The 27,577-nt window shown below is 37.3% G+C and overlaps 1 protein-coding gene across 5 annotated transcripts in view; it reads left to right on the forward strand.

Annotated features, from left to right (window-relative positions):
- The window catches only part of COBLL1 (cordon-bleu WH2 repeat protein like 1), an 80,651-nt gene that overhangs the window by 16,880 nt on the left and 36,194 nt on the right, over positions 1-27,577 (forward strand). For 2 of the 5 annotated variants that reach the window (XM_069020792.1, XM_069020790.1), the window contains one exon: positions 26,231-26,410. In XM_069020792.1, the coding sequence (XP_068876893.1) occupies positions 26,231-26,410 (180 nt within the window). Of the gene's footprint in view, positions 1-16,980; positions 17,233-24,947; positions 25,042-26,230; positions 26,411-27,577 lie in introns of those variants that run through there. The other 3 variants (XM_069020794.1, XM_069020795.1, XM_069020793.1) reach the window with 3 other exon arrangements.

A 27,577-nucleotide genomic window follows, 5' to 3' on the forward strand; every position in this document is an offset into this window, starting at 1 on the left:
TAGCTTGGCCTAGCTGTAAAATTTGTCTTGCAATTTTCTCAGAAGTTTTTGTCATTGTTTGATTCTTTGCTTGATGATTCTTTGCTTTTGGCAGTCACCTGGTATCCTTATTAGCCACCTCTGACACCAGAAAGCTAATGACATAGAATATTTTTAAAGGCTGTTGGGTCATACTTGCAGTCTGAAAAAACGTTTTACACAGTCTGAAATGTTGCCATGGCAGAAGTATCCCCCATTCAACCCTGTTTCACATCAGCAAATATACAGAAAATGGAATTATGAGAATATAAATAATGGTGAGCTTGAGCACATAATGTGACCTTATGCACAGAAACAGTGTGTCTTACGAACATCCATTTTTTAGCTGAGTTAGGGGTTTTTTTGTTTAGCAAAGAGATTCAGCCAGGCTGCTGCTGAGTATTTAGAAGGTGTGGTCTTGTGATGCATATAATGGTTAGCAGTTGGGACCCAGTGAGGTTGTGTAGCCAGTGGCTCGTCCTTGGATCGAGAGCAGGGTGAGAGGTTGGTGGACCTTATGAAGAGGCATCCAGAATCATTCAGTTTCCTCTGTCTTTACCTACTGTAACTCCTATTTTGACAGGTGAATTCTGGCATCTCTTACTAGCAAGTCACAGCTTGTTTGAGACTCTTTACATAAATGAAGTGTCAAATAAAGCTGTATTCTATTTTTCTGCTCCCTGTCAATATGTCTGAGTCAATACTAGACCAACTTTCTCCAAAAAAACTTAATTTGTGTCTGTCCCAGAACTTTCAGCACAGAACCACTTACGTATTAGGGTAGTGGCAGTAACATGATTACATCAATTTTCCATCCCCCATCACTCCTCTGTCCTACTGAAATTGTTAAAGAAGTCTTCAAGACTTCTGAGTAGAAACTGGGAGGGGGACAAGATTCTCATAGCGTGGTGGGGCTTCTGCATCATGGATCTTGGACTCCTGGGAGTGATAGGATAGTAGTCACCATCTTAAGTTTTCAACTTGGCAGCTCATGAGATCGTTTCACTGAACAGTACAAAACTAGCTTTGCATGTGTGTTTAGCTTATGCTGTGAAGCATGCCATACTAGCAATACAGACAGATATTTTTGTCTCTTCTGGATTTTTTTTTTTGATCATGTAGTACTTGATTGTTCATTTAAAAAAAAAAAATTGTGTTCCAAAATAAATGGCACACATGCAGCTGTGTAGCCAAGTGACCCAGGGGAAATGAGTTCCCATGATCTATGTGTATGTGCAAGTGATTGGGACCAGAACTTGTTCTTTGTCCAATAGTTCAGTTGTGCCGGGCCTCAAGGGAACATGCAGCCATGCTCCTCGTGCAGTTAACTTTCCATGGGAATGTAAGAATGTGCCTCTCACTGCTGGCTAGGAATAGCTGTGTGAAGGGTTTTGTTTGGCTTTTAAAATTTTTTTTATATCTAAATTCCTGTGGGTTGTGCAGAAATTTGGACTAACTATTGATTGCACTTTTGAGGAAGTGTTAAATTGTGTGATACTGCAGTTGTTAAGAACTGGACTTAAATGTTTTGCCTTGCAGTGACAAGAGCTATACAGCCATTTATTTTCTGTCATTTATGTTCTTGAATAAATACTTCTGTTCAAGGATATTTGAAAAATGAAGGGAAGTATTTAGTCATCTGCATAAATAAATAACTATGAAGTTCTCAGATACCCAAGATGTGAAAACCTAGATTATATTTGTTAGTTTTGGGTTTTTGTTCCACATTGGGTGAGACAGGACTAGGATTGGTAGAATCCTTTCTTTGGTATTTGATTTTATGAGTCTAAATTAGGCTAATTTTTTTTTTTTCCCCCTTGCTGGGGTTGTGTGTGTGTGTGACCTCTTATCTAGAACTGAAAATTCTGTAATGGCCTATCATAGACCAGTTGCTATTCCTGTTACTAATGTCCAACTATGAAAGCCTAATGCATTGGCTAGTTTCTGCTGTCCAGAGACTTTATTTCAAAGCTGTGAAAAATACATACAAATTAATTATGAGCACTAATATGCCTTAAATAAGGAAATTAAAAAGCAGAAGAAAACAAGTTCTTACAATTCAAACAAAAGACATGCTAGTTACTTCCATATATCTTCTTAGACACAGCTTCCTCAACGTCCATACTTTTAAGGATATGGCCTTGATGAACAGTGTAACTACTTCCCAAATTTGTCCACTTTCATTTAGCTTTCTATTAATAATGGCATAAGTGTCAGTAGAGAGGGACAGAGAGGCATATTAGGAAGCATATTGGAAGCCTATTGGCTTGCATCCAGTGTGTCTATTTTTGCTAAAATAGTTACTTTATTTAGAATTAATGGAGTTCACTTCCATTAGTTGCATTTAGCACATGACCTTGCAGTGTTTTATGTCAACAGTATCATAGCTGATGTTGAACTGATGAACTGGGAAGTTCTTGTATGAAGTGTTGGAAGTGTAGTTACTCAGTGTCTACACACCAAGTCAATAGAAGCCCCTGCTCTCCCATTCCAAGCAGAGGAAATAACAGACAAATCTTTATAGTAGTAAGAATTTTGAGTTCTGTGCTTGACTGGTGGTTTGGTTTGGTTTTTTGGGTTTTTTGAGAGGGAGGTGCCTTAATTACTTTTCTATTAAATACATGATTTTTAAGCAATATTGACACCAGGCACTGATGTTTTGGTACTAAAAGGAATTTATTTTTCCAGGCCACTAACTTCTTAATTTAGTCTTTGTCAGGCATATGTTCTGAAACGCTTTATTAGAGTGCTTTAGTATGGGTCCACAAAGTAGGCAAATATGTGCTCAAATCAAATTTGTATAGCTTTGGCAATCAATACTGTTACATAATCTGCCTTATCTAATGTTAAAGTCACAGCTATATTGGCATATTTCTTTGCCCATATATTAGTGTTATGCTATCTAATAGCAAAATAATCTCCATATACAAACAGTTTTAAAAATACAGGGAGCAATCTTGTAGCAGAAGGAATGGCTTATAGTTACTTGGCAGTTGGAATAATTAATAAATCCACTCTTGAACGTCTGTCTGAGGGAATAAAATAAAACTTTGTTTTTTAGAATTCTTGCCCTCTGGAGTAAGAAAAATGATAGCAGATGAATTGGTGTTCTAATTTATATTATGGTGCAACTGAACAAAAACAGAACTTTCTGTTTATTTTCATTTGTTAGTGATGGTACTTTCAAACTAAAAACTTAAATTGATCTAGGACTTCAGCAACTGAAATGGTTGTGCATAGTCATATAATGTCTTTTAGTTCAGAATCTAGTGAAATACCAAATTTATATCTTGAAGGGACTTTTTGTTTTATAAATTAGAAAGTAACTTACAATCCTGGATGACCTCCAATTTTCCTTTGAAAATCGATTTCTTCACTAAATGAACAGGAATGGCAGTTTTTGCAAATATTTTTGCTTTAACTCAAACGTCAGGGATTTGAAATTTGGGAGAGAAGAAGCCAACAAAGCAGATTAAATAGACTCCTAAGTTTAACTTTGAAATACTACTGTACTAAGTCATCTAGATTGGATGAAATTAGGTATGATTCCTTTATATATGAGAAGGAAAGTGTTTTAAAAGCATATGATAGTATTGAATGCTGTGTTGAGACTTTTTCACATACTTTTTTTAAAGTTAATACTGTCTTTCAGAGGAAGAGAGAGACCTGTTTGAGATTTTGCCATCTCAACATGGATAAAAAGTCGTGGTATGAAGAAAATTCTTCAGCTTTTGTATGAAAATGCATATGCTTTGGGAAGATTTTTTCTTAAATTGTTTCAAAATGAACTGAAAACCTCAAAATAGGTATCAATTCCTAGCCTGTCTTTACAATAGCAATCTTGTGTTAATGCTCTTAAATACCATTTTATGAATTTATAAAATACCCTGACAATTCTGAAGTAGGTGCCTCTGTTATGATTTGATTTATATTCTAGGCATATTTGTTGCTGGAAAATACAATGTTTGAAGATAAACTACTGAACCACTCTCCTGTTTTATACAGATGGGATTAGATATGCTCTGATTTGTCTGGAAAAGAATAAACAGCCAAGTAGTTTCAAAATACAGCCTACTTGCAGTGCCACCCTGTGGCTTTCTTTTTTCATGGCTTCTGTTAAAGCAACCGGTTTCTGCTGCCTCATCCCCAGCGGGAAAGTTACTTGTGAATTTATGTCTGCTCCTAGCTGCAGACCTGGTCTAACCAGGGTAGTACAGCACTTTTTTGCGGCCTATCTTTAGCATTATTTGTCCTTGCTGAAACCTGCTTAGATGAAGAACCAGAAACAGAATTTCTGAGCAATACCAGTTCATTCACCTAGTGCATCAAATCACTAAGCAATGCCTGGTTTGGTCATTGAAAAGGAAAGATCACACTGGAGCTGGAAAGCAAAATGTGTCACTTCTCAGCAATAACTTGAGGTACTATGGTAATTTATCTCATCAGTTCCAGCAATGTTACATATGCAAATATTTTATTTCCAGGTAGTCAGTTTTCTAGGCAGATGGTTTAACTTGAAAATTAGGTTGCCTAGGTAGACACAACATTGCTTATGGAGGTAGTTGATTTTATTTTGTATTCAAGAAGTCTGCATTTTTGTTGACTTAAACTGAAGGATATCAGAGAGACTTAGTTTTTAAAAGCAGCGTTATGCTTTGAAGTAGTAGTGCTTTGCCTTGCACCATTTTACAGAGCTGCTCAAATCTTGGTGGGATAAGTACCTGAATGCTTAAGAATGGTTTTCATATACAGAAAGTAATATCACGTGGAAGATATTTCACACCAAGCAAACACATAGGAAGGAACTTTTCAGCACTGCACCTGCTTGGCATGTCTTGGAGAGACCTTTCCTTCCTCACAGCCAGCTTAGGTTTGGTAACATCTCTGAATGAAAGGCAGGGGTTTACCTGTCTGTATTTTCTTACCGTCATTCTGGCAGGGAGCAACAGAAGAGCCCCTTGTACCTGGGTGGGAGCAGTAACATCCCCGCATCTGGGTTCACTGCCACAGTCCACCACCCCTAGGCCTGCCACTCCCCAGGCCCTCACATTTAGATACATATTTGAGTCAGTGCTTTTAGTGTTGTAAGAGTTTTTAATGTAGCACTTTGAACATGCTTTCGGTATTTTCTTGCTGCAAAAGTATTTCTTTTAATGAAAGACGCTTCCTACGCGTGCCCTGCTGTTGGCCCATGGCGCTGCCTGGGTTTCACTGCCTGCCCCAGAGCTGCTCACGCTGTGCGGAGGCAGGGCGAGTGACTAAGGGGACAAATCAAGTCTGGGCTAGCAAAGCCTCAGCGTGCCTTACTGAGACACCTCTGGGCTTCAGCGTCGTCACTGAGGGCTTTGTATTTTTTAGTAATAGAAACGAAAAATGTGAGAGCATGGTAAGTATCAAGCTGTATACTTAATGTGTCTAGGTTTTCTCTGATAAGCAGGCGCTTACATTTCCATTTGTCTCCTAATTACAAAAGTTATACTTGGTCTTTTCTGGAAAGTGGATGTTTCTTTTTCCAAATTAATATATTTTGTGTGTAAATTGTAAATCGAGCTGTATGTATGTGGTGTCTGAGTTCCTGCAGAATCTTAAAACCATCAGTGGAAATATCTGATACTACAGTCCATATTTGTACTGTTTGTTGAAAAGTTTTGTAGTAAAGTTGGAAAGTCTTAAATAGTGAGAAATAAAAATGCAGTTTTCTTTTTGCAAGTTTGGCAGGATGATTCCGTTCTTTGTCAAGAAGGGTTGCACTTTTTTTATTATTTTTATTATAAATGCAGTGTGTATCTAAGCAAAATGTTGAACAAAAAGCTTACAAAGAAGCAGTTCAAAACTGTACTTTATTTTTGTGAAACAGTTTGGAGTGCTATAATACTTGCAGTTAAATATGTGTTTTGGTAAGTCTAGATTTCCATGTAGGAACAACCAAAGGCAGAAGTGGGTGTGAGGAAAAGGGACAGAGACGTTTCTGATTACTTGTCTTTATTTAGGAAGCTTGTTTAGTCTTTCTACTGCACATCAGGCTTCTGCAGTAGTGGGTGTGTGTAAACTAAAGTGTCTGTGATTTAAGTTAGTTATTGCAGAAGTCCTTCGGGCTGCTATGAATTGCAAAGGAAGGAACAAGTTAATGGTCCTTTAGATTTTGGGTTTTGTTTTTAAAATGACTCAAGTATAAGTCATAGACAATTCTGATTACTCCTTAAATCAGAAGACAGAATATGGAAATGTACACATAAAAGTACGTTCTTTTGTATCACAGGTCCTGAGTCCTTCCTGTATTAGAATTTTGCCTGGTGCAATGTCTCCTTCAATACCATAGATCACAAAGGACTGTAATTTTATTTTAAAAAAATACATTTCAAAACTTGTATACTATGTATCAAATTCTAGTAAGTCTTCAGCATGGTGATTAAAAGCCTGCTAGTGTCTTTTATGGCACTTTATTTCACTGGGAAAGAAAATATCTGCTCGCTGTTGTGGAAATGAAATTCATGACTGTGCTGTAAGCCCTGCCATATCCTTTTGATGGGTATTTTTGTTTATGTCTTTCTTTAAAATTAAAATAAAATTTAGAAAATTGCCACAAGAGCTCACCTCTAAAACTTTCTGTCTCTAGGAACCTTTATGAAAAGGTGCATTTTGGTTTGTACAAACAGCTGACAGTGGGAGGGGAAAACAGCAAAAAACCCAAAGGAAAACAACCAGTTTTGATACATGCTGTTCCTTCAGTTCTGGGATATGCTCTGTCTAACTTGGGCTGTTTGATGTTTTATAGGAAAAAATATTGCCAGAAATAGTCACTTACTGTAACTGTTTGCCTTTCTGTTGAAGGCTTGCAATGTTTACAGGGCTACAGTAAAACACTGAGTCATAAAAACTTGGTGTATTGTATTCTTGAGTTTAAAAGCAGATAATACAGATAAAGCAGACCAAATGTTCTGTGACTGTAACCATAATAATATAATGCTTTTCTACCAGCGCATCAAGACAAGACTCCTAGAAACATTTGTGAACTTGCTGTGGTATTAGAGGCCTATTACTGCATGTGTAAATAGATTCCTTTCTCTCTCTCTCTCTTTTTTTTTTTTTTTTTTTTAAATTTGGTAGAATTTTATGGTTTGTAGTCCACACAAATAGAAGTGTTTGAATATTTGTATCACATCCTCTTTTAATCTTTTCGGAGTAGGTGAAAAATCAATGTGATGATCCCAATATGTGAAGAGCTTTCGAAGAACTTGGGATTTATTAGTATACAAAATTTTGTTAAGCATTTTTGTGCCTTTGTACAGAGCAGACAGTCTGCACAGGCAGTATAGCACTGTGTGATGAGCTGTACACCCCAGATAATTAGGGAAGGTTATGGAACTGATTATCTAGAGTGATATCATGTGGCATGTACAGGACAACCAGGGGATCTGTCCCAGCCAGCATGGTTTTGGCAAAGGCAGGTTCTGCTTGACCAATCTATCGTACTCCTATAACAAGGTCTAGTGGATGTTGCTTACCTGGGCCTTAGTGAAGCCTTTGACACCATTTCCCACAGCATTCTACTGGAGAATCTGTGGCTGCTCATGGCTTGGATAGGCATACTCTGTGCTGGGTCAAAACCACATGTAACAGAGGCTGAATGCACTTGCATTTCTGAATGTTAATTTAGAATTACGGATTTGAAGCAGAGAAAACTAAATGAGCCTTTGAACAATTTTTTTTGGTACAAATAACATTTTCATCATGCTGACCTATTACATTCGATCTTCTTCAAGATATTTTATACTGTTTTGTAATGGTGCCGTATCATCTCTGCTTTATCTAGAATAAAGTCTGTATTTTGGAAGGCATGTTTCCTTATCTTTTATTTTTTGGGCTCTGTTGATTTGAGCTTTCTTCTTCAGAATGACAGAGAGAATCCCCAAATATGACTAGCTGCCCCTTCCAGAAACTGGTGTGTTACACTCCCAGTTTAGTTGTCTGTGATACTGATTCCAAAGATAGATGCTTATCTTAATTAAGGAGGTTATGTGTGTGTGTATTAAGTAAGAAAGAACACTGCATTGTTCTTCCTCATTCCTGTCTCGTGGGTAGCAGGGAACCTGAGGCATATTCCTTCCCACGTGCCATCTTTATAACTGTGGACTTTTGCTCCCCAGATGGCTTCTTACCTCTCTGTGATGAATACCCTCTTGTAAATCAGTTTCAGTTTCTGTAAAACAAAACTCTCATTTGAGTTGTTTGATGTCATTATTAAAAAGGGGAGGACTTTCTACACAGATTTTAGTATTTACAAGTATAGTATGTACAGATTTAGTATTTACAAGTATTTATCCTTGTAGTACAATTAACTGTATAATTTTTCCATTGTCTTGTGTTTACTTCACTTTGAGGAAGTACCTGAAACTTGCATGACAAAGTTTATATCTGTAATATAATACTAGATTTTGTTCTTTTTAATTTTCTCTGTTTATCATCTGATAAGCACAGAAACTCAAAACATTAAGAGAACTGTTGCACCAGATGCACTGTTCTGAAGAATGAAGTGAGGGAGTGCTGGATGAAGCAAAAACAAGTGTCCCTGCTTCACAAACTGCTGTTTAGCATTGAAACATTGCAATTATTTTTAATGTTTTGTTTTGGAAGGAGGAGAGTGAGTATTACTGAACTTGACCAGAGGTACAGGTTTTTTAAAACTGCATTATGCTGTGTGTAAATATTCAGAACGAGAAACTTGTTTAACTTCTAACTAAAGCTACATCTAAATTTCTTAACTGCAGCAGTGCCATAGAAAGAGCTGTCACAGTACAGACTGTTCTGTCAAGGAATGGATATTATTATGGAAACTTGCATGTGAAACTGGATCTGAAAGCTTCTGAATTAAAAGATGGGATTTTTCCAGAAAAAAATCATTGCAGGAGCTTTATTTTGTCTGTCATTCTTTTAAATTAGCTTTCTAGGCCTCTGGGAGTGATTTAAGTAAGCACTGCAACTCCGTTTGGAGCTGAAGTTCTCAGATCTCTAAAAACACCACTGTGGGTTTTTCCGATTTGTTTCTTGATGTACCGGACTGTCAAATCCAGTAGTGCCATTTAGTGTTCCAGAAAGTCTTTGCAGTACATGGCTCCCACTTCTGCTGGTTAAGGAAGATAATACTGCTTCAATTCTCCTTAATGTCAAAATAGATTGTGAAATATGGGAGGTCTGTAAAATCGTACAGAATAGTCATAACAATAATATGTTTGTTAGATAATGCAAATTCTCATTCCCTGCAGCTCTTTGTCATAAATGAGCTTGCTGGGCCTAAAAGATATTTTTAGCATTACAGCTCTTAAATATTTGGATACTGTCTCATTTTAACTGTGTAACTTCAGTCACAAGTCAAGTTTTCCACATTATTTGCTTTCATGATGGTTTGGCAGTGGCTATCCTCTTTTGAAGCTCTAGCACATCAAAGAACTGTATGGTTGTTTCCATTTGTGCTTGGTAACAAGGGTATCACAATTTCTCAATGTAGTTTTTCAGTGATGGCACTTAAAAAAGAAAAAAAATCCAACAGCACTCAGTAATGTTTTGGGACTTAGTTCTGCCAAGCCACCAGCTTCCTTGCTCCATAGCACCGCGTGTGGGTGTGGGTTACCTGGAGGTGTGGCTGCACCACCTGGTGAAGGCATGGCTGGGCCAGGGCATGGCTTTGGCTTCAGCCTTAGTGTTACAGCGTAAGGAGCGCAGTAATGAGGGCACAGTGTCATCAGGTAGTAACTAGTATGTGGGTACTAAACCCCAGAGGGTTTTTAGTGCTGAATTCCACATCTTTCACTACTATTTTAACCATGTTGTTTAATAACACAACTTACAGCAGGTAGCAGCTTAATTTGGGGGAATAACCTGAATGCAAGATTTGTGGTGAGTCTATTTTTTTTTTCCCTCTTTCTAGATCAGAGATTTAGGGCTATCTCAGTATGCTATTAACCATATGTCATATATCAAGCTTTGGTAGATGAGTGTAAGCTGGGATTTAAAAAAAGTAATTATTTAAGCATTAATCAATGATCTTATGATAACATTGGAGCAAGAGATGCATAGTTGTTGATCCTAGCTTTTCTGTAGAGTGTTTTTTGTGTAATGTGTATTGGCAGAATTCTCTAAGTTGGTATCTTCAAAATAAAAACAAGCTGAAACTTCCCAGAGGCAGCTGAATTAGGCCTGTTCGTGGCTTTCCTGCCCACATGCTCTGCTAAATATAATAATACAGTTGTTTCACAAAACGAGGGAGGGTTATAAAGGTAGCTTTACTGTGACATTAAATCTGTCTTGACAGCTTTCCCAGAAATATGAATATAGTAATTATATGATTAAACAATAAGGAAACTTTTTGGGTTGTGCACTTCCTCAGGCTATTAACCTAACCACTAATTAACCAACAGGAAATTCCAGACCTGAAAGTTTCATTAGTGCCATACTGAACTGTGAAAATATAAGTCTGTTAATGAGGATTTCATTATAGCCATCTGTAACTTGTTTTTAAATTGTGTCAAGGCAGGAAAAACATAATATACCATCTGTTACCTAGCTGTATCAAATTGATACGAAAAATACAGGAAAAAAATCACCCAGTTTACAACCCTGGTTGTCTCTTATTTCTTATCTTTTATTCCTGGCAACCATTAATCCCATGACAATACTATGTACCACCATGTAGTAATGTGTCATTTATTCCTTAAATGTTGTATTTGGTTCACTTAGACATTTCTGTATTGTAACCTGTATACCTGGGGGGAAGGAGATGCTGACCACCCAGATAATTTCTGGGCGATTAATGACCTCTTAACTTTAGTGTCATATTCTCTCAACTATGTCTGAATCACCAAAACTCAGAAGTTGAGGATTATCTTGCAGTTCTTTTTGGTTTTAAGTGAACAAAATTTCTGGATAACATCTATTACTATGCTCTTGTTCTCTGACCTAGCGAGTATGAATTGAAGCATTTTGCTCATCAGATGCTTTTGCCACTTCTATCTTAACACTTGTGTTCCTCTGTAGAGCTTAATTGTCACAAACTATCCTAAGTCCCTTGATTTCTGGTTCTCTTTTACCCTAAACATGAGGGAAGTTGTCATGTACTAGGTGTAATGCAAGTGAAGCTGTAGGTGAGAAGAGCATAGTGATCCCATGGAAAAAGTTACAGAAATTGTTCTTTGGGTGGTGGGACAGGGAATTGGGACAGAAGAAGATACTGAAACAATTTTGGAATAGTGAGGCAGATCTTTTGCAGCAGATTGATGAAATAATGACTCAGTAAAGTAAAAACATAGGCTAGTGTTTGCATGTTACCTTTTGTGTTGATTGGATCTATAATGTGAAAATGAGGATAAAAGGTTGTAATTGAGGTAGAGAAGTGAAAGGGTCAGGCACCAATTTATGGGAAGTCATACTGCCAAAAGGCAGCCCAAAATACAGGCTTGTCCCTTGGTCCACAGATGTTTTCTGAGTAGGCACTCTCTTTTTTGTTCTGAATTTGCACAGCAACTAGGACAGCTTTGTTGAGGGCTCTTAAGTACTATCTTATTCAAGACAAACTAAATTTGGTGGCTGAATTTAACAACAAAAATCTGTTTCTCTGCAGACTCATGCACCAAGCATAGTTAGAATAAAATCAGGAACTCTGATATAGCAGTGTATCTACAATGTGTCTTAAGCTGTAAAAACAGAAAAGAATCTAAGGGCTGTGCTGACCAAATGTTTGAGGAAAAGCCCTCTGGCACAGTTGTGCTTGTCCTTCAAAAGGCTCTTTCTGGTCTCTACCCCAAAGCTTTTTAGGAAACTAAACAAACATGGCATAAGACAGTAAACCTTGCATGGTTATATAATTTGCCCCAAAATAAGAACAGTGATATGGTAAATGTTCTGCTATGAAGGTGAGGGCATGCCGCCTTGGAGTTCCGTAGGGATTTGTGCTGGAACTCTTAATTCAACATGTTAATAATGTAGGAAAGCAGCTGAATAGTGAAGTGACACTTTGATGGCAGTAAAAAGTTATTATTCATTGTAATAAGAGGAGATATGACTGTGAAGACTTGCAGAAAGGTTTTTCAAAAGTAAATGGATAATAAAATGAGGTTAAATTCACTTTAGATAGACTTACTACAAATCAGTTTGCTGTGTGCATTAGCAAAGGAATAGGGAACAAAAGGGAGAACAGGATTTCGTCAGTGTATAAATCTCTAATGACAATACAGTGCATGGTTCTGGTCTCTGTCATAGCCAAAGGGATTTAGTAAACAGACTCCTAAGGTTCAGAGAGGATCAAGAGAGATGGTCAAAGGTGAGATACGGCTTAAGGGACATGAGAGCTGAGAGACCATGTTCTTTCATTTACCTTTTCTACATGTACCAATTTGTCATGTTTTATCTGTTCCAAGTAAGTGAAAAGTGAACATACAACAGCATTGTCTGTTGATGATGCATGAAATCCTTAAACCAAATGTTAACTAATGGTAAAATAATTGTCCCGCTTAATGTTAAGTGATGATACAATCTAAAATCAACAACTTTCCTTGTTGATGTGTGGCTTGCCTAAGAAAAACAAGTTCTTGGTCTGTTTCCAAGCCATTTGGAAGCCTCTTGTCTATGCTCTCTTCTCCAATTCTTTTTGATATAACAAAACTATTTGCTTTTCCCTGGAGACTTGACTGTGTTGGTCCATCACAGATGAGATGTCATCTCAGTAGGTACAAAGCAACTGAAGAAACAGAGTATTTAATAGAGCAAGAATTTAATCTGGAAGAATGCCATTCTTACCCTAGTAATCTGGGTTTCCTGCTATTCTTGCTGCTTTCAGACTTTCATTTCTCATGGATATAATTTAAAAAATATAATCATTACTATTTCAGGGTTAGATAAAGTATCAGTTTTAAAAAACAGGCTTTTGTTTATAACAGGAGAGACAATAGGTTCAAAGAGTTCCCAGCTTCACAGATACATCCCTGTTTGGGATATTAAATACCAGATAATTCTGAGAAGCTTTTCCATATGCAGATTATTGATACACAAGCATTGAGTTCTAACAGTGCATTTGGAATTGTGGTTTGGGGTTTTTTTTTCTCCCCATTGCAAAAGTACTAAATTCTCTGGGTAATCACTGACAAGTGAATCTGAAAGTATTAAAGATCTAAAAATGAATACTGCAAAGGTTTTGGTTTATTTTCCTCACTAGTACATAAAAGTCTTATCTTTTTGGTCTTGGAAACAATTCTGTGGATTAAAGAGCATGTAAGATCTGTACTGAAATGAGACCTGTACAGGGACCTCTTTAGGAAGTGTTTTGTATTTAGCCCCATAGTGTCATTCTGTTTAGTAAAACAGAATTCTTTTGCTTCTTTTAAATATAAACACAAGAAATTATAAAATAAATTCAAGTTTATGGTGCATTCACATACGTTGCCTTTCATTGCTGATACTATTACGTTGATGTTTCAGTTTTAGGAAGTGTTTGCTACAAGGCAATGCCGGGATTTGTAATTTAAGTAGATGCTTTATGAAAAAATGAGAAGTACTTTAAAATTATAAACCAAATTCTAGCAAAACTTTTAAATTCTGTTCCCTTATATGGTGGCTTGTTGGTTTTTTTTTTCCTAATACCTTGTGTAAGTTCTCCTCCTTCCTCATCTTTTAAAATTCTTATTATTTTACCTTCCACAAGTATTGTGGGAGCCTAAGAAACAAAAACAAAACCACAAAAAAACCCAACCCCCCAAAAAACTAATAGTCTATGCTGAGTGATACTGGGGAAAAAGTAAAAGTAACCTCTGTCAGATGAAGGGAAAATGGCCAGGTACATACTTGTAAAATTGGAAAACTTTTCTGTCCTTTCAGGTTATCTGAAATGTTGGACACTTGCTTGTGGTCAGTAGTATTAAATTCCATTGGTCACTCCCTGAAGGAAAGCCATATGATTTTTCAACAGTGATTAAGCAGTAAATTTATCTGTAAAAGCCAGAAGGAAGGTAATGCTAACTAGATAAACTGTATGTAGAATAACCACAAGATAACAGCAGGACTAAAAAAAAAAATCAGATGTTTTATTACTGTGAGTATTAATTGTGTATTTCTAGCTCCAGCCCTTAGACCCAGATAATAATTAATGCCTCCAAGTGAAATTCTCAAGTGTTGTGTCCTGTGTGGGACATACCAGCCATAGGCAGTATGTTGGTGTTTTAGGCAACATTGATACCCAGTATGCACCAAACGTTTACTGGCAGTCCTGTCCTGCAAGCCTGGCTGCATCTGCATTATTGCCCTCTCCAGCTTATCAAACAAGTGAAAGGATTTTTATTCTTTTACTGTTAACTGTTGAAGTTTGGTTGCAGAGTGCATTTGACTTGGAACACAACTGATTCATCTAATTGTTTCATTCAGCCTTACACATGTTTAGGCAAAGCTGACTTAGATTTCTGTTTTGTCTGGCATAATGCAGAATGGATGCTGGTGGTAGGACTTCTCAGGTAGCAAAGGTTAGATAAGGAACTGTCAGTAGTGTTGTTTACTCAGCACACAGGCGCTCACACAGGTGTTTTCCTCTAACTGAAGCACTACTCAAGCCACTTCGAAACACACTGTGGCCTGATACAGATCTAGAAGCAACATTTACCAATGATAGAAACCTGCAGGATGTTGCCAGTGATGACAGCACTTGCCCAAAGAGCTTGTTGACTGCTTTCCTTCCCAGTCCCATGGCAGATGCAGCTGCAAGCAGCCCTCCTGTGGCTGCATGCATTAGGTCTGACTTTGGGTAAAGGTAACTGAATCAAGAATTGCTTTTAAGCTGCTTTTAAGCAGCTTCTGCTTTTAACTGACAATGAGGTCACGCTTCTGTAAATTATCCTACTTTAAACACTTCTGAGTTGGTTTTGGTTTTGGGATAGAATAAATATTGTACTTTGCTTGTGAAATTGATTTGTGAAAATCTTAAATGTCAGTAACTTTGTAGGTAGTATTGATGATGAAATTAACTGGATGTAAATGGGTGTTTGCCTCTGTTGTCTAAATATTCACTAGAATATCACCTGAGGTGTTTAGTTGGATATCTCACAGTCAGAGAAATGGGGAAAGCTAAAAAGCATGGATGGAAGGACTAGTCCTGGTTCTAAAAATTCCCATTAAACTTGTTTTGCGCAAATAAAAGGGGTGCGGGAAACAGGATTGGATTCTTTCTATGGTATAAAGCCACAGAAGACATAACAAAGCTACTTAATACTCTCTTTTGAATTGGCTGAAGTAGATATGTCAGGATTACAGGCTGTACAAATCTCTAGATGTACTCTGTAGGCTGTTTGGTCAGGTGGTGGGATTATAAATAGGTAGGCTTACTGATGTCAGCAGTAGCAGAAGGGAACAACAGTGAGCTTGCCATGCACACACACACACCCTCCCTTCTACCTCCATATGCTGTTGAAGGAAACTCACCTGATATTAATGGAGAAGAACCACCTGTGCTATCTTGGAGGTAAGCAGAAAAGTAGAATAATCAATTTTAGCTATTATTCTCCCTTCTCCTTGTTTAGAGGCTGAACAGAATGGCTTCGAAGTAATATTTGTGTTGTGTTGTCCTAACACCTGCTGTGAGGAAAAATGTTTACCAGTAATTATATACCTGCAGTAGCATATAAGTCCTTGCTCTTGCAGGGAATGCAGAATCCAGTTGTAGGCCAGAACTTAAATATAGGCTTGTATGAGGGAAGAAGAATTAATGTCTTCTGTCCTTTTTCAGACAAAGGATGTAATAACTGTACAAAAGGTTTTTAAAATCCCATCTCTGGCTAAAAGATGAGGATGTGTAAAGACCTTTATCCATGTGGACAGACTGCTGAAATTTCAGTGATACATTTGTGGTTATAGAAGCTGTTGCCTATTTTATTTGATACTTGGTGCCTAGAAGCTCAAATGAGATTTTTGAGATTATTTTAAATGAGGAATGCTGTTATTTCATGCAGACTGTAAGGCTTTTCTGAGTTCTTTGATTTGCGTTAATCCGATTTTGATCTAAAATGTTGTTGGGGTAAAAAGCTCCACTAGTTGCTTGTAATAACCTGTAAAAGTTATTTTATCTTTTAGTGTTTAATATGGTAGAGTCCTTGCTGTGTATTCTGTGTGTTCCTTGAGTATTGTATACCACTTTCATTTATCATGGAAAGCATTAAAATATTTTCTAGTATCTAAACAGACTAAATTCCTAAATAACTGCACAATGCCAGGGTAGACTTTGCTTACAGCAACAAAGAAAGAGTTTAAGAAACAGTGTTCAGTTGAATTTCTTGTAAAAGTCAGTATGCTGCTGGTGCTGTATCATCTGTTAGCATGCTAAAAACTCAGCAGTGAAGTATATTGGCTGTAAACTGGCTGTGGTAGTGAAAGTTGAGAAGGATGCAGGAGTGAATATAAAAGTGAAGTATAGTAGTTACAGCAAAGCATTCATTAGGAAAGTTTCTTTACATTCCTCAGAGGAGACTGCTGATGATTATAATAATTCTTATATAAATAAGAATTTTTTCCTACTTCATATTTGATGCTGAAGTCCTGTACCTTTTTACAGAAGCTGCAGACACTTTCTAATGTAAGTAAGTGGTCATCCAAAATAGCTTTGATGTTACTGTAATGCAGGGGAGCCAGCTTCCTTCAAAGAAATATCTTCTTCCTTCAAAGAAATATCTTCTTCCTTCAAAGAAATATCTTCTTTCTTCCTTGCCTCTTGCATGTTGCAAGAATCCAGTAAGGAGTGGATCCAGGGGATTTTGAGTGTGCAGATACAAGCAGAGAAAGGGGATAATGACAGCTCTTGTGTGCAGATGGGGATGAGTTTGGAGACAAAATAGGAGCATTCATTTGGGGCCCTGAGCTGCCAACCAATGAGGGAGTTAAAGTAGGACAAAGGGGAGGGATCTCCTGCTTTCAGTGGCTGCAAAGGTGGCCATGAGAACTGCTGATCGGGTTTATGCTGTGAAGAGAGCAGGGATGGGACTTGTGACTCTGCTTTGTACCACCCATTGCCCCTCACAGAGTGCCTGAGAGATGAGGCTGGGGCTCCAGCAGCAGCACTGGCATTTGAGGAGGTAGTAAATGTGACCCTGGTCCTGAAGGTAAAAGGTTTTTCCACTTTGCTTTTGGAGGACGGTGAAGACACAAGATAGAAGGCAGCTGTAAAGGATGAGCAGGAGAATCTGGTGGCAGGTAGGTACTCAAAGCATTTCTTAGTTTTGCAAGCAGTGTTAGCCCAAGATGCTCGGTATTTCTGTTAGGGGAACTAGTTACAGTCCTCATATTATGGGAGAAACCTCTTCATTACATCATACTTTTCCAGATACTGCCAAGATGCTCCTCTTGAAATCTAGTAAAGAAAATCCTTGGTTTCATACAATTTCTTAGCCTAAACTTAACCCTTTTTTTCTCTTTCTTTCCCGTAATGAGCAAGGATGCCTTATTTGCTGACATCGTTGTCTATGTAGGAACTCACCATATATTCATCATGTGTCTCATAGCATCTGTGTATATATGTACATAGATACACACACAGAGATATATTTCTATTTAATCTTCTTTTTCAGGATAGGAAACTTTTCTTGCTTCCCATTCCCTTCCAATGCTTAATGTCATCTCTGTTCTTCAGTTTACTAAGTTCTCCTATTTCTTGGTTGTGTGAATGTACAAAAGATTTCAAGTGTTACCAAACTCTAGGTAGATAAAGGATATAACTGCTAAGAGAAGGCTTCTGGTGAATGAAGAGCTTTCTACCAGGGAGAAACTTTTTCTGTTTGAAACACCTGCAGGAAAAATGAAAGTGAGTTGCAGTGCTTTCTAAAGTTGCATTGCTCTGCTTTCTCAATTATTCTTCCCATATCTGAATTTTCATCTGGGAAGCGGGACTGTTGCAGTTGAACTCAGCCTTCTACAGCAGCTAAAAGGAGAGGGGTTAGATTTTGTGTTCCCTGTTAGTGTAGAGCTTCTTAGCTGCTGCCCTGCAGTACTTTATCTGTCACCCACCTACATTTACACCAACGTACCTATATTTGAGGCATGTATGTCTGTGAGGGAAAAGGGAAGGGTCTGTATTAGCCCCTTTCCTGGCTGCTGTGATATGAGTGGCTCTGCTTTCCTTTTCCTTACTTCTCCCAGCCTCTAAATCTATCCAGTGCCTGCCTCCAGTGTTACTTCTAAAACATGATTTTGAACAGGAGAGAAAAGCAGCAGCAGCAGCAGCAAAGCTCAGATAAATTGACAATTCTTACTTCTATTGATGTTCAGAATAGCGGCTGGAAAAGCCACGATCAGAGCTAGGTGCTTCATCTGCAGGCTTTGAAAAGACAGTGGCATTGTAGCTGCTTTCATGACTGGGAGGTAACAACCAGAAGGACAGATTCAGGTTTTGTTCTATTTGAGAGCCCTTAATTGAACTTTCTTACTGGTAATGGAAGAAAAACAGCTATATGAGCAACCTTTTTAGTTCTTGAAAAAGATTTGAGGGTTTATTTTTAGTGGAGGTAACATACGTTTGCTTGAGTTTTAAGTATTTGTTAGATTTATTAGTGTATCAAAGGTTAAGCTCCCCCCTTCAGATCAGGCTGCTCTTTGTTTTCTTTTCCTGTTTATTCAGTCAGTTATATATTACTCAATTACTGTTACAGATTTACTGCTTTCTTTTCCCTGCTCTCCTTCCATTCTGTCAGGCTGTTTTCGTAACTGTAAATATAATAAAGGCTAAGTGAGCCATACAAGGTTTTAATAGTTTTGAATGCCATTCAGATTTTTTGTTCTTTCTTTTGGTAGCAAATCTAGGCTACTTTTTTGCATGTTTTACTTTGTGAAAAGGTTGCAAAAATAGATATAAGTATCTGCTTACTGCAGAGGTATGTCACACATGGGCATGCGAAGTTTGTATTTGTATTTTGTGTTAGCCCTACTTACTTCAGAAGCCTAAGTTCTCAACCTCTTTAGAAATAATATCATTGGAACTAATTTTTGACTTCACTTTATTTGTTAGTTTTGATCTGTTTTGTTTTTTTTCCCAGGAGAAAAAGAAATACTTCTCTTGGCACAACAGAATGTTTTGTAACAAAAGTCTTGTATCAGAACACATTTCTGTAGTCCCTCAATAATAATAATAAACTTCATGCTAATTTAGAGGAGAAAGTATTGTTTCTTTTTAATCCTCTCTTGCCTGCTAGGATTCTGAGCTTTTGGTTTTCTTCCTAAGAGCAAAGCAACTCTTATGCATAGAGAGGAGCTAACTGTCTTTTGTTGGATGGTACAAGACAACTAAGCAGCTTTCTGTTCTAGGAAGTTGGGTCTTTCGTATGTTTTAAGTGAGCTTGAAAAGATCATTGTAATATTAGTTATGATTTAGCTTTGAAGGGCGATGAATTAATATTTTTTCTAGAAAAGTTTAAATTTGTACTTTAATGATTTACATTATAGGTTTATATCTGAGTTACTGCCCCTTTAATGCTAAGAGGAGCACAATTAAAAACATGCCCATAATACAGATTTGTGTTTATGTTGTCTCAGAATTGCCTCTTTTTCCTTGTAATGAGAGAAAACATTTAATGAATTATGGCTCAAATACAGTCGCTTCTGTTTTCAAGACTGTCACTGCCATGGGGACAAATAATCAGAGGGGGCAAGTGTCTGTTCCAAATGGTCTAGAGGGAACTGAAGGATTCATTTGCTGCTTTCTTGCTTTTAGTGTGAACCAGACATCCAGAGATTCCATTAAGCTTTCACCTTACTGTCATGGTTACTGTCCCAGTTCTGTGATTTATTTCTCTCTAGGATAAGACTTTAAAAAAAATCTTCGCAGCAATGAGGCTAGCTGGGGGGTGGGGGGAGGGGTGGGGGGGGCGTAAATCCACACATCCATTGACCAGGGAAGCTTTTTCTCTCACAAGATCTTTGAAAAGATGTCCTCATTCCAGGGATGCCTCATTTTCTTGATCCACTTTATTTATGGAAAGAGAGTGGAAATGCACTTTACATTTTTTTTTACTTTCTTTATAGCAGTAATCTGAATAAAGGCACGAGTCAGAGAACATCTGCAGGTGATTTGTTGTTTGCTGGAACCTCCCTGAGTAAATCCATAGAGAAAATCTTCAAAGATCACTTAATTAGTAATATTATCACCAACAGCGTTACTACTGCCATGTCAGTTGATATATCACTTGCACAATGAATTATTGTGCTGGCAGAGACATATACCCAGTGCCTTATTTGATGCCATATTATTTTTCTCTATTATTTTTAAAATACCAGTATTATTTACAATACTTATATCCTTTCAGTATTGAGAATCTGTATAGAGAAGTGCCCTGTAAAATAACCCATTATCACAAAATATTTACAAACTGTTCATGCTTGTTCCTCTACCTGGAAATTGAAATTAAAATGTATTTTTGAACTTGTTTTTTTTTCTTGGTACCTCTTGGGCTATCTGCTAGACTGTGCATATCTGTACAATATGACCTCACATTCTTCCCCAGATAACTAAATGGATGAGTTTAGAATCTGAAAGATCATATTTCTCTCTGGAGCAGATACAGCAAATATTTTTTCTTTATATTGTCCTACAAGTATCATAAGCCAGGCTTGAGGGGATAACCTAAGAATGGACATTGTTTGACTCTCATTGATCCATACCTTGATCTTAACATCTAACTGGTGCTTTTATAGTAAAAATAAAGAGAGAGATTGTATATCAAACAGTGATATTGATGTTGAGATGAAAGCCCAGTATCAAGGCTGATAGTCATGCTCTGGGGCTGGCACAGCAAATATTTGGGCTGCTTAATGTTAAGGAGAAATATTAGAATACTACCGTATATCTAACTTCAAAGTAACCTTTTTGAAGCACTAAATGGCATCCCAAATTTTATACAGAAACCTGTGTGCCTGGTAATAATTTAGTGAAGATGAATAGAATTTATTTTTAAAGTATTTTTTCATCTATACTTATGCCTGAAATACATAGCAGTGATTTTTTGAGTGACCTGCCTTGGCAACTTCGGTCATTTGCTGGACTATGAGGAGCAGATCAGACAGTAATGCTGCAGTTGTCTCCAAGCTTTTTCCTAGCAAGCAGTGTTTGATCTTGAAGATTTGCAGTGGTGATGCTGTGAAACCATTATCCACAAAGAGAGAACAGAATAAACTCAGTCTAGAAGACAAATTTGTTCTGTTAGTGTTAAAAAATGAGTGTTGGGCTGGGAATGCCCATAGGTGAAAATAGGAGCCTAAATATTTTGTATACCTGTTGGCCGAAATTGATGTATCATTGTTAAAAAACCCAAATCCACGTTTTTAATATAGGCCTGAACTCTTGTTCAACTGTTCCTTGGCTGTCTGCTTCTATGATGTGGTGGTGAAACAGCATTATTGTAATAGTCAGGAGAGCATTATAATAATTGCTTGGGAAGAGAGGCCGAAGACAAGAAAAGATCTAGAAGAAGTTTTGTTGCACGGGCCTTTTTCCTCTCATGCTACGATCTTAGTAGAGTTAGATCCTTTTCTGACTTTGAGTGAAAATAAAACAGAGTGCTTCCTGTACTTGTGGCAAATATAATTTTGTAAAGTTTGATTAAAAAAAAAAAAATTGCTTTTTGAATAAATCAGTGTTCTTCATAGTGCCGTAAGTCAAATTAACCAACTGAAGTGTATGTGTTGTGCTTAGCAGGTTTTTAATGCACTATGTTTAGTGAACTATTTCAGTACCTGAGCGATGACCGAATTTCAAGTGAGATCCTTATGACCTGTCCTGTCCTAGGTGAATGCCATAGGAAACCTGAGAAAAGGTTCTGATGTTGGAGGTTAGATTCAAAATAATTTCAGTGAGAGTGCTATCAAGCTGTCTTTGTGTACTCTCATGTAATTGTGTTCCAAATGGGAAGTTAAGTGCTGTAAACAGTAATATTCCTTGATGCTGTAGCCTTTGATTGTACACTAATCCAGCAGATAGATTTCCTCTTTTTCTTTTTTTCCCTCCTTCTTTTGGGAAAGAGGTTCTTATTGAAAAGAAGTGCTGGTGAAAACTGGAATATCCAGGTCCAGTTCAAGTATTTTTCATTATTTTATGTTGCCTTTCTCTAGTTACTGATAGTTAAAAATATACTGTTTGTAACTTTCTAACAGGATTTTTTTGAGAAATCGAATAAATAGACGCATTATTTATTTACTGTGTCAGACTTTTATTTTAAAAAGGCTTCTAAGCATCCAGATCACTGACATTGTTATTTTTTTTCTTTGCAAGCCGGAAAGCTGTTGAGATACATCGGTGACATTTTATTCTGTTGAAGTGGGATCTGAAGCACAGGAAATGTTGACCTTATGGTCTTGGATTTGATTTAAAGATGCACTGTTTCTCTTAAAAATTATATTCTTCTATTTATATTTTGCTGAGAGAATTCTTTAATGCAGGGATTGTATTGTCATATAGACCGGCAGGAATTGCAGGTGGGACTTCAGAAATTTAAAAATCTAAGAGATAGGAATCAGTTGTCTGGGGAGCAGTGTAATCTCTACTAGATGGGAACCAGCTGAGTGCCTTGGCATAAGCAGTGGGCTCCAGATGCTTTGGTAACAAGGGAAACAGAAACTCTGCCCAGGCTGCACTACCTTATGTTTGTGGGTCCCTGTGAGAGCATTGTGGGTGTCCCTCTGGCTGCCTTTTCCAGGGCTAGGAAGAATCAGAGAATAAACATTTATTTATTTTTTTGCTTTGGCTCCAGCAGTTGTTTAAAAAGCAAATTTATGTAGAAGATAATATGTTTCTGGAATTGTTTATCTTATGATAATCAGTGTGGAGCGCATCTCTTCTAGAGAGTTGGGATTGGGCAGTTTCAATGTCTGGTGTATAGGGAAGGTTAGCCAGTTGATGGGACTGGGACCCATGGGGACAAGGAATGAGTGAGGACCCACATCGTGTAGGATACTGTAGCACAATTTCCAGAGGAGTTCTTACTGTTATTGAGCTGTGGCCTCATTTGGTTAAAATTTCTCTTTTAATTCCCTCTGTATTAACTAATTCATAGCTAAATATGCTGCACTTTGATTCTTCCTGCAGCTTTCCTGTAATTCTATAGTAGCCATGAAAATGAAGAGCATGTTTTTGGTTGTTCTAACTCCTTCTAATGTTTATTTTGAAAATTAGAACAGGTTGGCTTAGATTCTAGCACATCTGGAAGCTATCTAAACATGAAAGGTGCTGGGAGTAAGACCACTTACTGAGCACCTTTTTTCTGGCCTCTGAAGTGTTGTTTTTATATGATGGGGAATTACTCTCTTTGTTATGATTGTATTTTGTCTTACTAAAAATAACAGGTTTTGTTTTCAGGAGAAGAAACTAGGTTAATATCTCTCTGCCTTTTTTGCAAAATCATTACAAATCAACAGCTCTGCTGGTTTGCTGAGTACCTGGTATATGTTAAGAGACGAGAGAACCAGGCTTCTGTTGGTTTTTTATGATGGAGAGGTATTTGAAGTGATGGTATAGACTTGGAGTTACTTTTGGTGTCAGGATAAAATGTTGTGTGGAGGACACCTTGGTGAGAAAATCACTTTCATCAGCTTCTTGAATTGCAGAGTAGGAGAGGAGGGTTTGTAGGGAAAAACTACCCCTGCAAGTGTATTTCCATCTTCACCTGTTTATGTAATCATGGTCACCTGAACTGTTCTTGCTGCTCATACCAGCTCTGGGGCTGGGAGTGCAGCCCAGCCTGCCAGTCAGGCAACTGCTCCTCTGGTAAGGTAGACACAAGCTCAAATAATGAAAAAGCAGTGAGACCAAATGCAAATACTTTGGGCTAAGAAAGAGAGATGAGAGAATTGGTGAGAGCTGAAGAAAAAACAGACATGGCATCTGGAAGCAGAAAATGAAAGCATTGGGATCCCTGTTGTTTAATAAGAGGTTGCCAAAACTTGGCATAACTTCTGAGGAAGTAAACTTGGGATTTTTCCTCCTTTTGTGTGGGGTGGGACGTGTAAGCATAACTAGCCATAAAGCACATTCAGATTTTCTAGAGATGGGTGGGGTATGTGGCTCTGCACTGGGGGCTGCGAGGCTTCAGCGACCTTATTAGACCACCTGACCCCGTGTGTGTGTTCTTTATAAATACATGGAATTTCAACTGTTGCATATGTGTTTTGATGAGAGTATTTGGTCAGTTTTAGCTCTATACAGTTTAAGTTAGACACTGTATGAATAAACCACATTTATTGCTGTGTGTCATTAAGCACTCTGGTAACAGTAGTGTTCCAGTGATAAAATTGCATTTGTCTGCGTAATGGAAGATAGAGTCCACTATCATTTGAAAACAATCTGTGACCCTTCTTCAAAGATTACATTCTGAGATAAATAGCTTTTAACAGTCATTTGAAGTTAAAGATGTAAGAAAGAGTAAAGAAGGGGGGACAAGCAGTACTGGTTCACTTTGGGTTTTTTCATATTAATGTCATAGGGTGAGTTTTTGTGTTTTTGAGATTTTATTTATTTCTAATAGTTGTACTGATGCTCTGTATTAGCTAATAATTTATGTTTGACAGTTATATGAAAGCTAAATATCTTGGGAAAAAAACCTCAGAGAAGCCAGGGAGGAGTACAAAGAAGTTTGATTCATACATTTTGCAATGTTCATGTAACCCTGAAACAGCCCAGGCAAGCTGCTGTAGAGACCAAAGTCAGATTTTCAGCTTATGTTGCACATCTTGAATTGCATGCAGGGCACACCAAACTAATTTAAAACATTGAGAGAGGAGGTATAAATCTTGAATGTGGATCCTCGTTCAGTGTTTTTGGAGGCCTGTGAGTACTCTGGATTAGCTCTGAGGGGCTGTGAATAGTTAATTATTCAGCACAGAGTTCTGAAGTTCAAAACTCTAAGCACTTTCAGCAACAGATCGGTCATGTGAAGCCTCGTTACAGTTGTTTTTTGCAATGCTGCTCTGGACCTTGTTTGTTCTTCATTGTGAGCGACTTTAAACTTCGTTTTCCCAGGAAAGGTTTGTGTTTCTGTTTGTATGCTAGCATTTTTGTTTTAATTCTGTAGGACAGTTATAGGAGTTAATTTCTTTCCCTAGGTTTAAATTAAACAAACTTCGGTACAGCTCCATCTAAATGACGAGCATATTTTTGGAACCTTTGTGTATTATGTTTGAAATGTCTTTTAACTTTCTGTGAATGTGGCTCCATTCAAGAATGTTTGTAAGAAATTCAAAAGCTCTCATGAAGTAATGCATCTTGACTCTGTTTTGGTTTTGTTTCTGGTGGTAGAAGTCTTAATAATAGTATCTTTTCCTTCTGAATGTCCTTCCTTCTATAATATAATTGTGTAGAGTTATTTAAATAAAGGGAGATGTTGGACTAGATGTTGTGGGACATGAGAATCCTGCATTCAGAATTTACTGTAACATGCATATATTAAGAGATGCAGAGAGTTTCAGACTGTTTTAGAATTTTTTTAAAGTGAAGTAAATACATCTTATTTAGTGGTCAGTCCTTGTATTCAAGAGTAAACTGTCTGGTCACTGACATGGGAAAGGGTATCAACAAAATTAGAATAGAAAATCAACATAGGTGAGGGGAATATATGAAAGCATGTTGTGACTGAAATGTCAAGAAATATTACAACAAAATAGAATTGGTTACACTGGTTTTTTATTACTGTATAGAAGTTAAATTATCTAGAGCTGGTAGGATTTCTTTGGATAATTTTAATGACCAAAAGAAGAATTTAGGGAGGAAAAGTTTCACTATTTGCTCCAGTATCTGTCCTATATTAAGCACACTGGTAGTGCAATTTGGCTTCATACTGTATAGTACAGTATTCCTGTTTATACTAATCCAGTAAATCTCTTAGGAGAATGCACAAATAGGGTCTTTGCATAACCCAAGGGAGGAAAAAACCAAAACAACTAACTAATTTACTTTTTTATGGTACCTTAAAGAACTCTTTTTGGCTTGATGTTTATTGGGTGCTTTTTTTTTTTTGTGATGGATACCTTAACCTGTTTTGTCTCCTGTCACCACTGTTTGTATGTTTAAAATATTCTCTTATCCCTTTGTTGCACATATTGCTTTAGAAAAGAATAAAGTATTGTTGGTTTCTGTTTGGAGACTTGTTAGTTTGCCAGTATGGAATCATATATATAAATGCATACTTGATTTTAAATTTTTATCTATTTATTTCAGAAGAAAATCTAAAGCACCACCTCCTCCATCTGAAACAAAATCCATTGCTGTTTCTCCGTTTGATAACACAGAGCCACCCAACCTCATCATGGAACAGAAAGAGAATGTAATTGATAAAGATATTGAATTATCAGTGGTCCTGCCAGGAGATGTGATCAAGTACACTACAGTTAACGGGAGGTACGTTACACAGAATGATAGTCTTGTTTAATTGTCTTTTTTTTTTGCTTAAGTTTACTTCAGCCTTCATCCAGGCTATAATCATTTGGTAAAATATATGACTTGTGTAAGCCTGAACATTAAGTGTGTCCAAAGAAGAGCAGCGAAGTGAAGTGTCAAGATCACAAGTGTTAGGAGGGTTAGGGTTACCTGCAGGAGCTGGGGCTGTTTAGCCTGGAGAGGAGGCTCAGGAGGGACCTTATTGCTCTCTGCAGGTACCTGAAAGGAGGTTGTAGCCAGGTGGGGTTTGTCTCTTCTGCCAAGTAACAAGTGATAGAGTAAGAAGAAATTGCCTAATGGGCCTCCCCAATGGGGAGTTTTAGGTTGGATATTAGGAAAAATTTCTTCATGGAAGGGGTTTGAGAAGCACTGGGACAGGCAGCCCAGGGAACTAGTTTAGTTGCCATCCCTGGAGGTATTTCAAAGATATGTAGGTGTGGTATTTGAGGACATGGTTTAGTGATGGACTTGGCAGTGCTGGGTTAATGGCTGGACTTGAGGATCTTAAAGGTCTTTTTCAATCTAAATGATTCTGTGATTCTACTATGATTTTTGGGTAGATATGGAAACACCTACTTTATAAATGTACCTACCATTTCGGAAGCCTGGTTTTTTGAGCTTCCAAAATTCTGTATGGTACCTGATGGTATGTGTAGCCACATCTGTTGTTTTTTCTAGTCACTAAAAATCTCTATAAAATATTGGTTTGTATGATTCAGTGAGTTTTCCCACATACATTTTGCTTTTTAAAGAGAAGTTTGTTCATCCTATTTGGGTACAAAATTATGTGTTCAGCACTTGCTCAGCATTACTAACTGTAAACTACTAGCAGTCCTCAAAAAGCATGTCATCACTTCAGAAAAATTCTGTAATGCTTCAAAAAAATTTATAGCTATAAATACATATCCAAATCCTTTGGATTTCTTATAACAATTATGTTTTGCTTAAGCTGGTTTTACTTTGGAATGCATATTTCAGAGTGTTAATTGGTAGGATAGATTGTATATGTAACTGTCAAGTCGCCTTTGGTTCAGAAAGAGCTAAACATTTACTGTTAAGCTGAAATTGTAAATCCTGGGACTTAAAATGTAGGTCTAGTAAGAAGAATCCTGTGCAAGGCTGTGTATG

This window comes from Aphelocoma coerulescens, chromosome 7, assembly GCF_041296385.1.
Source record: "Aphelocoma coerulescens isolate FSJ_1873_10779 chromosome 7, UR_Acoe_1.0, whole genome shotgun sequence".
Classification (NCBI taxonomy): domain Eukaryota; kingdom Metazoa; phylum Chordata; class Aves; order Passeriformes; family Corvidae; genus Aphelocoma; species Aphelocoma coerulescens.